Raw genomic sequence first — 12,556 nt, 5'->3', positions numbered from 1 at the left:
GAAACCCTACGCCTTCTGGCCCAGCGGCGGGGATGCTACCGCTACGCCAAAGGCCCACTCCACCTGGGGTTGGTGATGGAGGAGTTTGGGACATTGGCAGAAATGTATGATTCTGTCAGACTAGTCTGTGGGACAGCGCTCCCAATTTTGGCACAAGTCCCCAGATGTTGGTGAGGAGGACTTTGCAGGGTCAGCTGGTCTGGGTGTACCGTTGTCGTGTCCGTAGCCGGTACTGATGTTGATGCCGAGTGGTCTGTCCGGTTTTATTCTTATTGTTTTTACAACTGAGTGGTTGGCTAGGCCATTTCAGAGGGCAGTTAAGAGTCAACCACATTGCTGTGGGCCTGGAGTCACATATAGGCCAGACCAGGTAAGGACGGCAGGTTCCCTTCCCTATAGCACATTAGTAAACCAGATGGGTTTTTACGACACACTGATAGTTTCATGGTCACCATTACTGATACTAGCTTTTCATTCCAGATTTATTTAATTAACTGAATTTAAATTCCCCAGCTGCCGTGGTGGGATTTGAACTCATGGCCCCGATTTTCTGGCAGCCGTCGGGCGGCTTTTCATGCGGCCGGGGGCCGAAAATCGGCGAAAAAGCGGGTCACCACCACCCCCCCCGGCCTGATTCCCCGCCCCGTCCGACTTTCGGACTGCCGTTTCTCCGCGACCCGATTCAGTCCCGCCCGCCGCTGGCGGGACTGGCCGTCGGAACACTAATTACCACTTATTTCCATGTTTGAGCCGATTTTCAGGGGCCGTTGCGATTTTGTGGGGTTCCCCATGCTAAACACGCCTGCGGGGAACCCCGCTGATGAAACCTGGCGTGAAGCTTGCCGGCTTGCTTGCTGTCAGCTGCAGGTCATTCGGGAAAGCTGCGATTTAAAGGGACAGCATTTGTTTGGTGAAGGACCTTGTTGCTGCAGGCTTGGGGCTACTTCTTCAAGGCTTAGGCACAGCTGTGGAAGGTTGGAGCCTCACACACTTCTCCAATGTGATCTCCTGTGAAGCCCCTCTCGCCACCCTCACTCAGCGCTTCCTCAGCGGAGGCACCTACGAGAAGCATGGGACGCCTTTTTTTCCTTCCCTTCTTGCCATTAGAGGATCTCCAGCAGCAGAGGCGGCAGCAGCAGAACCAGGAACAGCAGGATGAGCACCAGGCTGCTGCTCACTCACCTGAAGCTGCACAGGCCAGAAGGGGCCAGCACTTGGAAATGGCTCGAGAGCACCTTGCTGCGCTTTAGGGGGCCATGGGGACCCGTTTCTGCACTGGCAGTCCTACTCAGAAGGACTTCCATGAAGGTCTGGTTTCTCTGTTCAATAGATGGCCAACGCTGCTCAAGAGATGTCATTCTCTTATGAGCACTCACCATGTTTTCCGTACCCTGGCGAGTTATCTCCTCCATGGAGGTTGCCAACCTTTCCATGGTGATGTGTTCATGCGCCAATGACTCCACAAAGGCTCTGCTCATGGTCGCTATGGACTCCTCCATTCGCTCCACACTCACAGCGACCCTGGAGACAAAACCTGCCAGAGACTCCTGCATCTGTGCATGGAGATCCATCACCTCTTCTCTTGCGGATAGACCCAGAGGCAGAAGGTCGACATGCAGCGCAGCTGAGCTGAGCTGGCAGAGTCCTGCGCCCTCCGACGAGGACTCTCCACTGCTGTCCCTGTCTCCAGAATCTGCTGAGGCTCACTTGTGAGTTGTGAAGCACCAGGTGACAACACTACTCTATGTCCCGAAGGTCCCCCCGAGGTGAGTGTGTCTGCGCTGGTGCTGGGTGCGCTTACTTCTGCTGACGCTGCGCCCTCAGAGGTTGGAGCTTCCTCTGAGGAGTCTGGCTGCACAGCCTCTTCCTCCTCCACAGTGGAGACGGGGGCTCTGGATGGTCCTGTGGGGGAGTAGAGGAAGGAGTTAGAGATGTGATACCAAGGTTACATGCACATTCGAGTTGACACCTGCTGACACCTGCATCCATGCAGCCTTGGTCTCAGTGGGAGGCCTCTTCCTGCCTGACCTAGGGAAGAGGACCTCCATGTGGGCCCTAACCCCATCCAATAATGCCTGCAGTGAAGCTTCGTCGAATTTGGAGGCAGCTCGGGGTCTGGCACTGGCCACAGCTGCTGCAGGCTCCTCTTCCATCCTGTATGGTTCGTTTGGAAGCCTTCAGAAGATGCAGTGCTTGCTATAGACCTTGAAAGCACCACGAATGATGACATCATACTGTGGGGCTTTCTGACTAGAAATGGACAATTAGCAAGGCTGCTCACATGCTGGGAATTAATTGCCCACTTGAGGGAAAATTGCGTGGAGCTGGCTGACATTTTTTTGTGTGTCAGAACCCCACATTCGGGGGAATCCGACCATTTCCCACACAAGCCACAAAATCGGGCCCCATGTCTCCGGATCATTAGTCCAGGCCTCTGGATTACTAGCCCAGTAATACAACCACTGTGCTACCGTTCAATGGCTCATGCCACTGCAAGTGCATCCCCTGTTGGTTGACTGAATACCAGATGATAGTTGAGCCAGCTCAGCCCACCCTGCCCCCCACCCCCCACCCTGGCTGAGAGAGGGCGTCAAACTGCAACATGAAAAGAGGGGGGATGGGAACTAGACTTCTTTCTGTAGATTTTCATAATTCTGAAAAAGTAGACAATATAGATATGGCGCCCACAGTGCTAATCTCGCACTCAGTTTATTAATGACACATCCACTATGCAACAAGCATAATGAACGCATTCTGGAGATGCAGCTCAGACAACTACATTCCACACCGTGCTAATTGTAAAATGGCTATTACAGATGTTACTGTCAGAGCAGAAGGAGTTTAACTGTAGTGGTGTTTTCCAACAGTAGCTTCTGGTTTGTGACATTCCCATTCCACTAATATATTTAGTCAAAAATCATATAAAGCTGTAAACATCATGGCCTAGAAATTCACTGGCCTTAGCGCCGCTTTTGAGGCGCTAGAGGGCCTAGCGCCGAAGTTATGGCCAGTTTAGAAATTGACAGGGGCCCTAAATCGGCGTTAGGCCGGTAGCGCTGCGCCGGCACCGATGACGTCATCGGTGTGCGCAGCGTCCCGGTTGCCATGGTAACCCGCCCGAACTCGGAAATTGAGTTGCGGCCGCCTCGCCCGTGGCAGCCGCAAGCAACGTTCTGGCAGAGGTGCCTTACAGAACTTTGCGCCGGCGCATTAAAGGCCCCGCGGCGGCCGGCCGCTTTCCCGCCGGCCGCCTGGCCGCAGCTCCCTCCCCGGACTTCCCCCCCCCCCCCCCCCGGAACAGAAGCAAGCCCGGCACTTGTCCGAGGTGCCGGGCTCATTTTTAAAAAGATTATCGCGGGCCGCGGCCGGGTGCAGGCAGCTCCTCCTTAACGGAAGGAGGAGGCCTGCACTTCCCGAGCCTGCCACACCGCAGCGGGCGCCGCAGCGCCGGAATAGCGCCGCAATGCGGCGCGTGGCGCCAGTTTTGAGGCGCTGAGACCCCTCAGTAGCGCCGGCAGCCGTTTGGGCGCGGCGCTACTGAATTTTTGGCGCGCGCAGGGGGACTTAGCGCCGGCACTAACTTCCGGCGCTAAAGCCCTCGCTGTGCCAAAACCGAATTTCTAGGCCCATATGTGGTACTTTTTGCAATTACCTAGTTCCCCTATTTCCCTTCCTGTAGTCTGCTCTATATCATGTACCTTCGCTACCTAAATTGAAGATAAGGTCAAATGCCATTTTACATTAGAAAGTAAGGAGTGCATGTGACTTGATAATCTATTGCCTCTTCCCTCCTGTGGGGATGTGCCTGCATTCTGCTGGGCACTTCCATACAATGGCATAATTGAGATCAGGAACTTGCTGTCTGGGGAGTTGCAGAGAGAACCTGCTTCCTAGCAGCCTTTGTGCATTCGCACTGCCCTGAACATCAGGTTTCTACTTTTTTTTAATTGAGAAGCCTAGATGAAGGGCTAAGGCCTATGGTGCAAGGGTGAGAAGAATAGAAGAGAAGACAATGGCTATCAGAAAGTAGTGGTTAAGTGACTCTTAAGTTTGGATTTTAAAAGCTTGAGAATTGTATGGTTTGTAGGAGGAGAAAAAGACTGGCGTTCCACAGTTTTTAAGGCCCTGTGGAAGAATAAAAGAGTTAGACAGACAGTACAATGAGTACAATGAGTATTGAGTTCAACAGTGTGAATGTAGGGGGTCGGAAGAGGAACAAGAGAAAACTGTTCAGAGCAGCGCTGACCATAGTCGTGTTGAGAAGCTAAAATGTAAAGAGAAAGTGACATTGTGCTCAAGTGATTGAAAGAGACAAGAAAACATTTAACTGAAACATTGTTTGTTTTGCAGGGGAGTTACGCTGGGGGATAGACGAGACCCTGGCTCAGCTAGAGGATGTTCTGTACCTGTTCAAGAGTGGTTTATATCTGCAGAATGTCACTCGAAGTCGAGCCTCGGGTAAGACAGCCTCAAATACTTTAACTGCAAGACTGCCAAACCTCCAAACATGCTGCGTACTGTTTGGGCATCAGGTTAAATGGAGGGGGCAGGGGAACTTGATTCATCACAGATTGTGTCATTGATCCAAATGTTCAAAGCACTGTGATGAAAGAGTCTGTGGTTTGAGCTGTATGAAAGCAGAGTGTATAAAGAAAAATAATTATAAAGTAATGGCCACATATTTTAATCCTGGCATGTGTTTAGGTGGGGTACATTACGTATGTGTTTGGTCCTCTGCTATGGATAGCTTGCAAAATGTAACTTTTATTTTATTACACAGCAGTCCGTGTAAAGTAATTTTGTTTGACTGTTGCCATGAAAACAAATAACGGCTTGAGACTTTTGAGACTTTGGTTTCTTTCAGTGTCAGAATCCATGTTACACCCTGACAATTTTCAAGAGGAAATTTCCATTTAGGTATAGTTACTCCATGCCCCTTTTCAATGGGGTAGGTGGGGAGGGGCAGCACTAGATCAGCACCATTTTTCTGTGTGTGCATGAAACAGCTTGCTGTCCACAACTTGCTGAACATCAAAAGTGCCAGGAGTAGAATCTGTCCCTTCACAGCAAGGGAAGAAAAAGCAGAATGTGAGTTGCCCTCCTCCAGGGTTTCAGCCTTGGCTCAGTGGTAGCATTCTTGCCTGAGTCAGAAGGTTGTGGGTTCAAGTCCCACTTTGGAGAAAGGAACACAAATATCTAGGCTGATGCTCCATGCAGTGCTGAGGGAGTGCTGCACTGTCAGAGGTGCCGTCTTTCAGATGAGACATTAAATCGAGGCCCCGTCTGCCCTCTCAGATGGATATAAAGGATCCCATGGCACTATTTCGAAGAAGAGCAGAGGAGTTATCCCTGGTGTCCTGGCCAATATTTATCCCTCAACCAACATCACTAAAACAGATTATCTGGTCATTAGCTCATTTCTGCTTGTGGGACCTTGCTGTGCGCAAATTGTTGGCTGCATTTTCCTACATTACAACAGTGACTTACAACACTTAAACAAGAAAGTACTTCATTGGCTGTAAAGTGCTTTGGGACGTCCTGAGGTCGTGAAAGGTGCTATATAAATGCAAGTCTTTCTGTTTTTTCTTTGACCTGAAGAATGGCAGAAGCTTGGGAGCAGATTTCTTACTCACCCCTTTCATCTGGGAAATAATGCAATGCGTGTGCACGTGTGTGAGCATGTGTGTGTGAGCATGCCTGTGTACACACATGTGTGTGCATGCGCACATATGTATGCGTGGGCGTGCAGTGCGGAGGCTATGAGTGTGAAACAAAGAGGTACAAAAAATAGCTGTAATAAGAAAGTTGAAATAAAGTTTAAGTGCTTCTATACAGTGCTAATCTGACACGTGCACATTTCACATCCATATACTGTTCTACGACAGGGAATATTTACAGGTTAATTGAAGAGAGACCAATTCTAGCTCCTCACAGCTGGTGCTGAAATTATAGTTTGTATCCATCAATCAGAGACTTTTCAACTGCTGTGCTTTCAAGTTACATTTTTTTTAAATTTTAAAATAATTTGGTTGGTTTATTAGTTGTTTGGTGAATCGAATGTGAACAAATACGTTTCTCTTTTTAGTCGTAAGTCGAAGCATTCTCTAGTTGTGAAGGTGTATCTCTTTAAGATGCTTGTGTGTATCTTTGTACTGTAATGAACATGATATATGTATAACTAAATTTTATAAAAATGGTAGATTTAGCACATATTTCCTGTCTGCCACACTTCTCTGTTGCACTTCAACTTCTGTGTCACACTTTAAAGGAAACTATAAAGAAATAAAGGAAAATCTAGGACACAAAATACCAGAGCCAGCCTCTTTATGCAGCTATCTTTTTTTAAAACAGTAACAGCCTCTTAATTGCTCTTTGTATGAACTCGGTGTTTACTTACTTACCGTAGATTTTTGTTGCTTTAAAAGGGACATAGGCCTAGAAATTCAGTATAGCCACGTTCGGGGCGCTAAAGTCGGGCGGCCGCTAAAGTTTGCGCCCGGCGCAAGTTCGCGCCACCTTCGCCGATATTCAGTCGCATCGCCCCAAGAGGTTGCTGCTGCGCTAAAACAGGTGATGCACGACTATCTTTAGGCGCTAAGCCGGCGGTCCTGAGCGATACCCCCGAGGCCGGGCGCAGCGCAGGTGCGGAGAGTTGTTGATTGACGGCAGACACTCTGGCGCCGGTCAGCTCTTAAAGGGGGAGGGTGGATTTGTTTGCCTGCCACGCCCTGCACACTGCAGCCCTCAAGCTAGGCCTGACCACTTCTGCTTCATCTGCGCAACGCCCAGGGCTATGGAGAAGGCCAGGGAGAGAGCGCAGCGCTTCAGCGAGGGTGACCTGAGGGTGCTGGTTGGCGGAGTGGAGCGCAGGTGCCATGTTCTGTTCCCAGAAGGTGGCAGGAGGCTGCTGCCCAGCGCCTACCGGAAAGCCTGGAGGGAGGTCTCAAACAGGGTGACTTCCAACAGCGTGGTTGCCAGGACTCCTGTGCAATGCCGGAAAAAGTTCAACGACCTCACTTGGGTTGTCAGGGTGAGTACCCTTTCCAGTGTCCTCCTCATCCCTGCATGTGCACCTCAGTTTATGGGCAAAGGGACCTGAAAGCCCTCAGGGCCAGCCCTCATCCAGCAGCTATGGGACTGTCATGAAAACCACTTGCACATTCAGCACTTTACACACTGTACAAGCTATTCGACCATGGGAGGCAGTACAGCCAAGATCAGGGCTTCACACTGTCAGGGCCAGTCCACCATGGGAGGCAGTGCAGACAAGATCAGGGCTTCACACTGTCAGGGCCAGTCCACCATGGGAGGCAGTGCAGACAAGATCAGGGCTTCACACTGTCAGGGCCAGTCCACCATGGGAGGCAGTGCAGACAAGATCAGGGCTTCACACTGTCAGGGCCAGTCCACCATGGGAGGCAGTGCAGACAAGATCAGGGCTTCACACTGTCAGGGCCAGTCCACCATGGGAGGCAGTGCAGACAAGATCAGGGCTTCACACTGTCAGGGCCAGTCCACCACGGGAGGCAGTGCAGACAAGATCAGGGCTTCACACTGTACTTAGAGGCCGTCCTTTCTCTTGCAGGCCAAGGTGGCGCACAGCCGGAGGAAGCAACGTGAGACCGGGGGAGGCCGTCCTGACGTCAAAGAGCTCTCCGACCTCGACCAGCGTGTGGAGCGCATTATGGCAGGACGGCTGATTGGCCCCGTTGCCAGTGGAGATGCCGACCCTGTTCTGGGCACCAATGGTAAGGGCGTCACCTTTTTGACCTCTTTCCACTTGCGCCTCAGATCAGCATCCTTTGCCACTGTCCGACCAATGCAGTGCATGGCAGCACTCATGCCTCCCTCGCTGCCGCCCTGTCCTCACTCTAAAGCAACTTTTGTGCCTCCCTGCTTTCAGATGGTGAATCGCCAGGTGAGGAGGCGGGCCCTCAAGCTGCCACTGTCAGCGATTCCGAATTCGAGGAGGAGGAAGAGGAAGGCGGCCCATCAGTGCCACCCTCAGCCGCGCCAGCCCATGGCGATGAAGGGGACACGTCTTCCCTGGAGGGGAGCCGGGGGGAAGGGTCGGAGGAGAGTGAAGCTCCGGGGCCCAGCGGCCTGCAGCAACGCGGGAGGGGTGGGGAAGCTCGGCGGACTTCTCCCCAGAGGGTGAGTGCGGCCTCCAGTCCTGCGACGGTGAGCGCAGAGGAGGTGCGGCTCCTGGAGGAAATGGCCTTCCAGGCTGAGCGCAGGCACAATGAGCTCATGGCTGCAGTGGCAAGGATGCCTGACTTCATTGAGTCTCTGTCAAGGAGTGTGCAGGAATTCGGAGCAGCACAGGCCAGGAGTCTGCAACAATTCAGTGCAGCGCAGGCCAGGAGTCTGGAACAATTCAGTACAGCACAGGCCAGGAGTCTGCAGGACTTCGCGGCAGCACAGGCGGCTTCTAGCCAAGTGCTCAGTCGTGCCGTTCATTCACTGGCTGGTGTCATGCGGACACAGACCAGGGCCACACGGGCACTAACTGCTGCCACCCTCGCTGGATCGGCCAGGCATCGCCAGGGCACTCGCCGCGCAGCAGCAGCCCAGCAGTCTGTTCTTCAGCTGTTTGCTGCGCATGCTGCAGTGCTGGCCCGTGCGAGTGCCAATGTCTCAGGCGACCAGGGAGCACCTGCGATCAGTCAGGTTGGCACCATTCCTGCAGCCGACACTGCCACTCAGCCATTGCAGCTGCCACGAACCGCTGGACAGACTGCTGCCGCCCAAGCAGAGTTGGAGCAGTCAGCAGCCGGACCCTCCAGGGCCAGAGCTGGTGCAGGCCGACCCCCAAGGGCATCTGGCGTCTCGCCATCTGACCCTCAGCAGCCTTCCCCCAGCCTTGCTGCAGCCACTGGGGTCCCATTGAGGAGCAGCTGCAGGGCGGGCAGGGGCCAGTCATGGATGCGAAAGGCATCGCCCTCGCAGGGCAAAAAGTAGAAGGTCTGGCCAAATGCTTTGTGTTTGTTGAAAGGCCGAGACTGGTGTAGTTGTGGTTTTGTAAGGCCGAGACTGGTGTCTTTCTTTGTTTTGTAAGGCCGAGACTGTTCGTTTTGTGTTTTTGGAGGGGGCTTCTCTCCATGAGGTTGTAATGTGGGAAGGGCAGAGGTTTCCAATAAATAAATGTTCTTAAATCGCACTGTGCATGCTTTTTTTTGCAAGTCCTGGTTGCCCTGCTCGGCTGAGGGCTTGTGGAGCGGCTACATTCATCTGGTGACATTGGCACAAGCCATTCCCTGAGAGGGGGCCTAGAACCGACGTTCAATAAGCCGCCGACGGGCGGCCCTTGCACTTTCTGCCTCCCTCCTGTGCTGGTCCTCCTCCTCCTCCTCCTCCTCCTCCTCCTCAGGTGGTCCTCCAATCTCTGGTGGCAGTGGCTGAGTCCTGCGGATAGCCAGGTTGTGCAGCATGCAGCACACGACCACGAAATGGGAGACTCGCTCCGGCGAATATTGTAGGGCTCCACCGTAACGATCCAGACAGCGGAACCGTTGCTTCAGGACGCCGACTGTTTGCTCAATGATGTTCCTGGTCGCTTGATGGCTGTCGTTGTATCCCTCTTTAGCAAGGATGCTGGGCGCACGGAGCGGGGTCATCAGCCAGGTACACAAAGGATAGCCTTTGTCCCCGAGAAGCCATCCTCGTGGGTGAGGCTGGGCCTGGAACATGTCTGCCACAGAAGTCTGGCGCAGGATGAAGGCATCGTGGCTGCTGCCTGGAAAGCGGGCATTGACAGCTAGGATGAGCTGCCTGTGGTCACACACCAGCTGAACGTTGAGGGAATGGTAGCCCTTCCAGTTGCGGTAATCCTCGGCATTCTCCAGAGGTGCCCGCAAAGCCACATGCGTGCAGTCAATGGCGCCCTGCACCATGGGGAAGCCCGCGAATGCTGCAAAGCCCATTGCACGCTGTTGCTGCTTGACAAGGGCCATGGAAAAGGAGATGAACTGACGTCTCCTTTTGAAAAGGGCATTGGTCACCTGGCGGATGCAGCAATGCACGGCGAACTGGGAGATGTTGGAAATGTCCCCAGTAGCGGATTGGAAGGAGCCGGTGGCATAGAAGTTGAGAGCCACCGTCACCTTCACTGCCACCGACAGAGACGTCCTGCTCCTGCAGATCACCGCCAAGCAGGTTGCAGATCTCAGTGACCACCACCCTTCGGAACCGCAGCCTCCGAACACACTGCTCGTCAGACGTGTTCAGATATGAGAACTGCTGGCGGTATACCCTGGGTGGGTAAGGCCTCCTTTCCCGACGCCTGTTGCCCCCTCTCCGTCTAGCCAGGACTGCCACTCTCTCACGGCGTCTGTGAGCCCTTTGGATGCAATGGAGAAGGCCAGCGTTTGCACCCATTGCAGCCCCCATTATATGTTTGCAAACAATGATATGACACTGAAGGCAAAGACAAGTGCAAAGCTGTGGCCTGAAGCCACAAGTACCTGTCCGAGTGTTGAGCCAAAGCAGAAAGCTCTCTACCTTTGTCTCTCTGCAAAGAACCGTCTCTCAAAAAGGAGTGCTGCGAAATGGCAGCCTTTTCTACTGCAGGAGGTGTGCCCTTTAATTTGCGCCCCCCGCGCCCCGCATCGACTGAGAACCGTTCCCTTCTACCAGTCGCTAGGGGTGCCAGGTGCACAATAGGGCGTCGCCACTGAATTTCCGGTTTGGGGCGCACAAAGGGCGTTGCACGAGGAAATGACGTCAGGATCTGCGCGCGCAGCTGAGCGCGCGCAAAGACTTTGCGCCGCCGCTAAATCGTGAGTGAAGTTGGGGAGAGGCGCAGATCGCGCTGCGCCCGGCCGCTAGCCGCCTAGCGCCCAACATCTCCTCCTCCTCAGGCGCTACCGGCTGGCGCAAGCAACTGCATTTCTAGGCCATAGGGCCTTAGCAGAAGAATAATACATTGGGGAAAAATTCAACTCACGGCTCTGCCTGTTTTCCTGGTGCAAAAACAGCATTTGATCTCCATATTTTACATTGTGATGTGTCGCCCCAGAACTTCACCAGAAGAGCCCATATAGGCTCAGGCAACTTTTAGTCATTCAGGCATTATGCTACTTAAATATGCAAATTGGGCTTGTAAAGAAAGAAAGACTTGCATTTATACAGGGCCTTTCACGACCTCTGGACATCCCAAAGGACCCTACAATTTTTGAAGTGCTGTCATAGTTGTAATGCAAGAAACATGGCAGCCAGTTTGCACACAGCTAGGTCCCACAAACAGCAATATGATAAGGACCACATAATCTTCTTCGAATAGTGCCATGGGATCTTTTATGTCCACCTGAGAGGACAGAAGGGGCCTCGGTTTAACATCTCACTCAAAAGACAGCACCTCCGACAGTGCTGCGCTCCCTCAGTACTGCACTGGAGTGCCAGCCTAGATTTTGTGCTGAAGTCTCTGGAGTGAGACTTGAACCCACAACCTTCTGACTCAGAGGAGAGATTGGTACCCACAGAACCAAGGCTGACACAGCCGTTATAAGGCCCCAAATGCGAAAGTCAGGTAAAAAAATGGGTGGAGCTTGCAGAGTTGTACCAGGTGTTGAGTGGCCTTAAAGGGAATACTGGAGGCCGCTCAAAAAAAATGGGTCAGGAAATGTTAAGTTTTAATTTTGTGGGCCTAGTAAAAGCAGGAGTGCTCCTGCTGGGCTCACCAGAAACGCTGGCCCTTTGCTGGCTTGTTCGATTTCCTCCCCCTCCCCCCAGGATAGCCTCCTTGCCCTTCCCAGATCCGGCTTGTCAGCTGATTTCCTGCCCTGCCTGACCTGTGAGCTGCAACGGAGCACCTGTTTGGCATCCCCAGCTCACCATTGGCATTTAAATGATGCCCAAAGCCAAATTTGGCACCGGCCTCGGGCCTGCAAGGACCAAAATGCAGAACCGTTGCTCTGCAGACTTTGCGCCTGTTTTGGGCGGAAGTGAAATTTATTGCCCATTGTATTTATATGGAACGGTGTGCCTGTCTTTATAAAATAGTGACTTACCCTGAGCAGCACCACAGGAAATTTGTTCAAGTTAAATAAAAACAGAAATGCCGGAACTTCATAGCAGGTCTGGCAGCACCAGAAGGAGAAAAGACAGCGTAACCTTTTGGGAAGGACCCTTTATCAGAAACGATCCATTTCTCTTTCAGTCGTTCCTGTTAGCTCTACTATGTGGAATATTACTTTTTTATCAAAAAAAATCAAGCATAACGAAAGTTCAGATTGTGTTTCCCGTATATTCCAGAGCCATTGCATTCTTTGACTGTTTAAAGTTGTAATGTTCAAATCTGTCACATTCCATTGCTTAGTACAGTTCATACAAATAGCATAATGAGACAAAATAAAAATACTTGGGTATTGTAAAGAAGAATTATGAACAGGTTTTGGGTTGTGGGCAGGCCCTAAGCCTACTGCAGTCGAGTTGTCCAGTCTTTCTGGCTGGTTGGCGGTTGTTTGATTTGAAATGGGCGTCTGTCGCTTACCGCTTCACTGCAGCTGTATAGCAGAGGGAGATGAGCGATGATTGATTGCGGAGTTCAGAGTGGGGA

General features: G+C 52.3%; 1 protein-coding gene across 3 annotated transcripts in view; it reads left to right on the top strand.

Moving 5' to 3' along the window:
• Positions 1-12,556, top strand: part of pkdcca (protein kinase domain containing, cytoplasmic a) — a 65,070-nt gene that overhangs the window by 22,869 nt on the left and 29,645 nt on the right. For 2 of the 3 annotated variants that reach the window (XR_015076564.1, XM_085980776.1), the window contains exon 5: positions 4,351-4,458. The exons of the other annotated variant lie outside the window; for it this stretch is intronic. Coding sequence is in view for 1 of the 2 variants with exons in the window: in XM_085980776.1 (XP_085836902.1) it covers positions 4,351-4,458 (108 nt within the window). In the remaining variant the exon portion in view is untranslated. The remainder of the gene's footprint in view (positions 1-4,350; positions 4,459-12,556) is intronic. 3 annotated transcript variants of the gene reach the window in all.

Source organism: Somniosus microcephalus, chromosome 3 (assembly GCF_052327205.1).
Source record: "Somniosus microcephalus isolate GS21.2 chromosome 3, FLI_Smic_1.0, whole genome shotgun sequence".
In the NCBI taxonomy this organism is placed as follows: Eukaryota; Metazoa; Chordata; class Chondrichthyes; order Squaliformes; family Somniosidae; genus Somniosus; species Somniosus microcephalus.
Note: the sequence above shows the minus strand (reverse complement) of the source record. Positions and strands in the feature narration are given on the sequence as shown.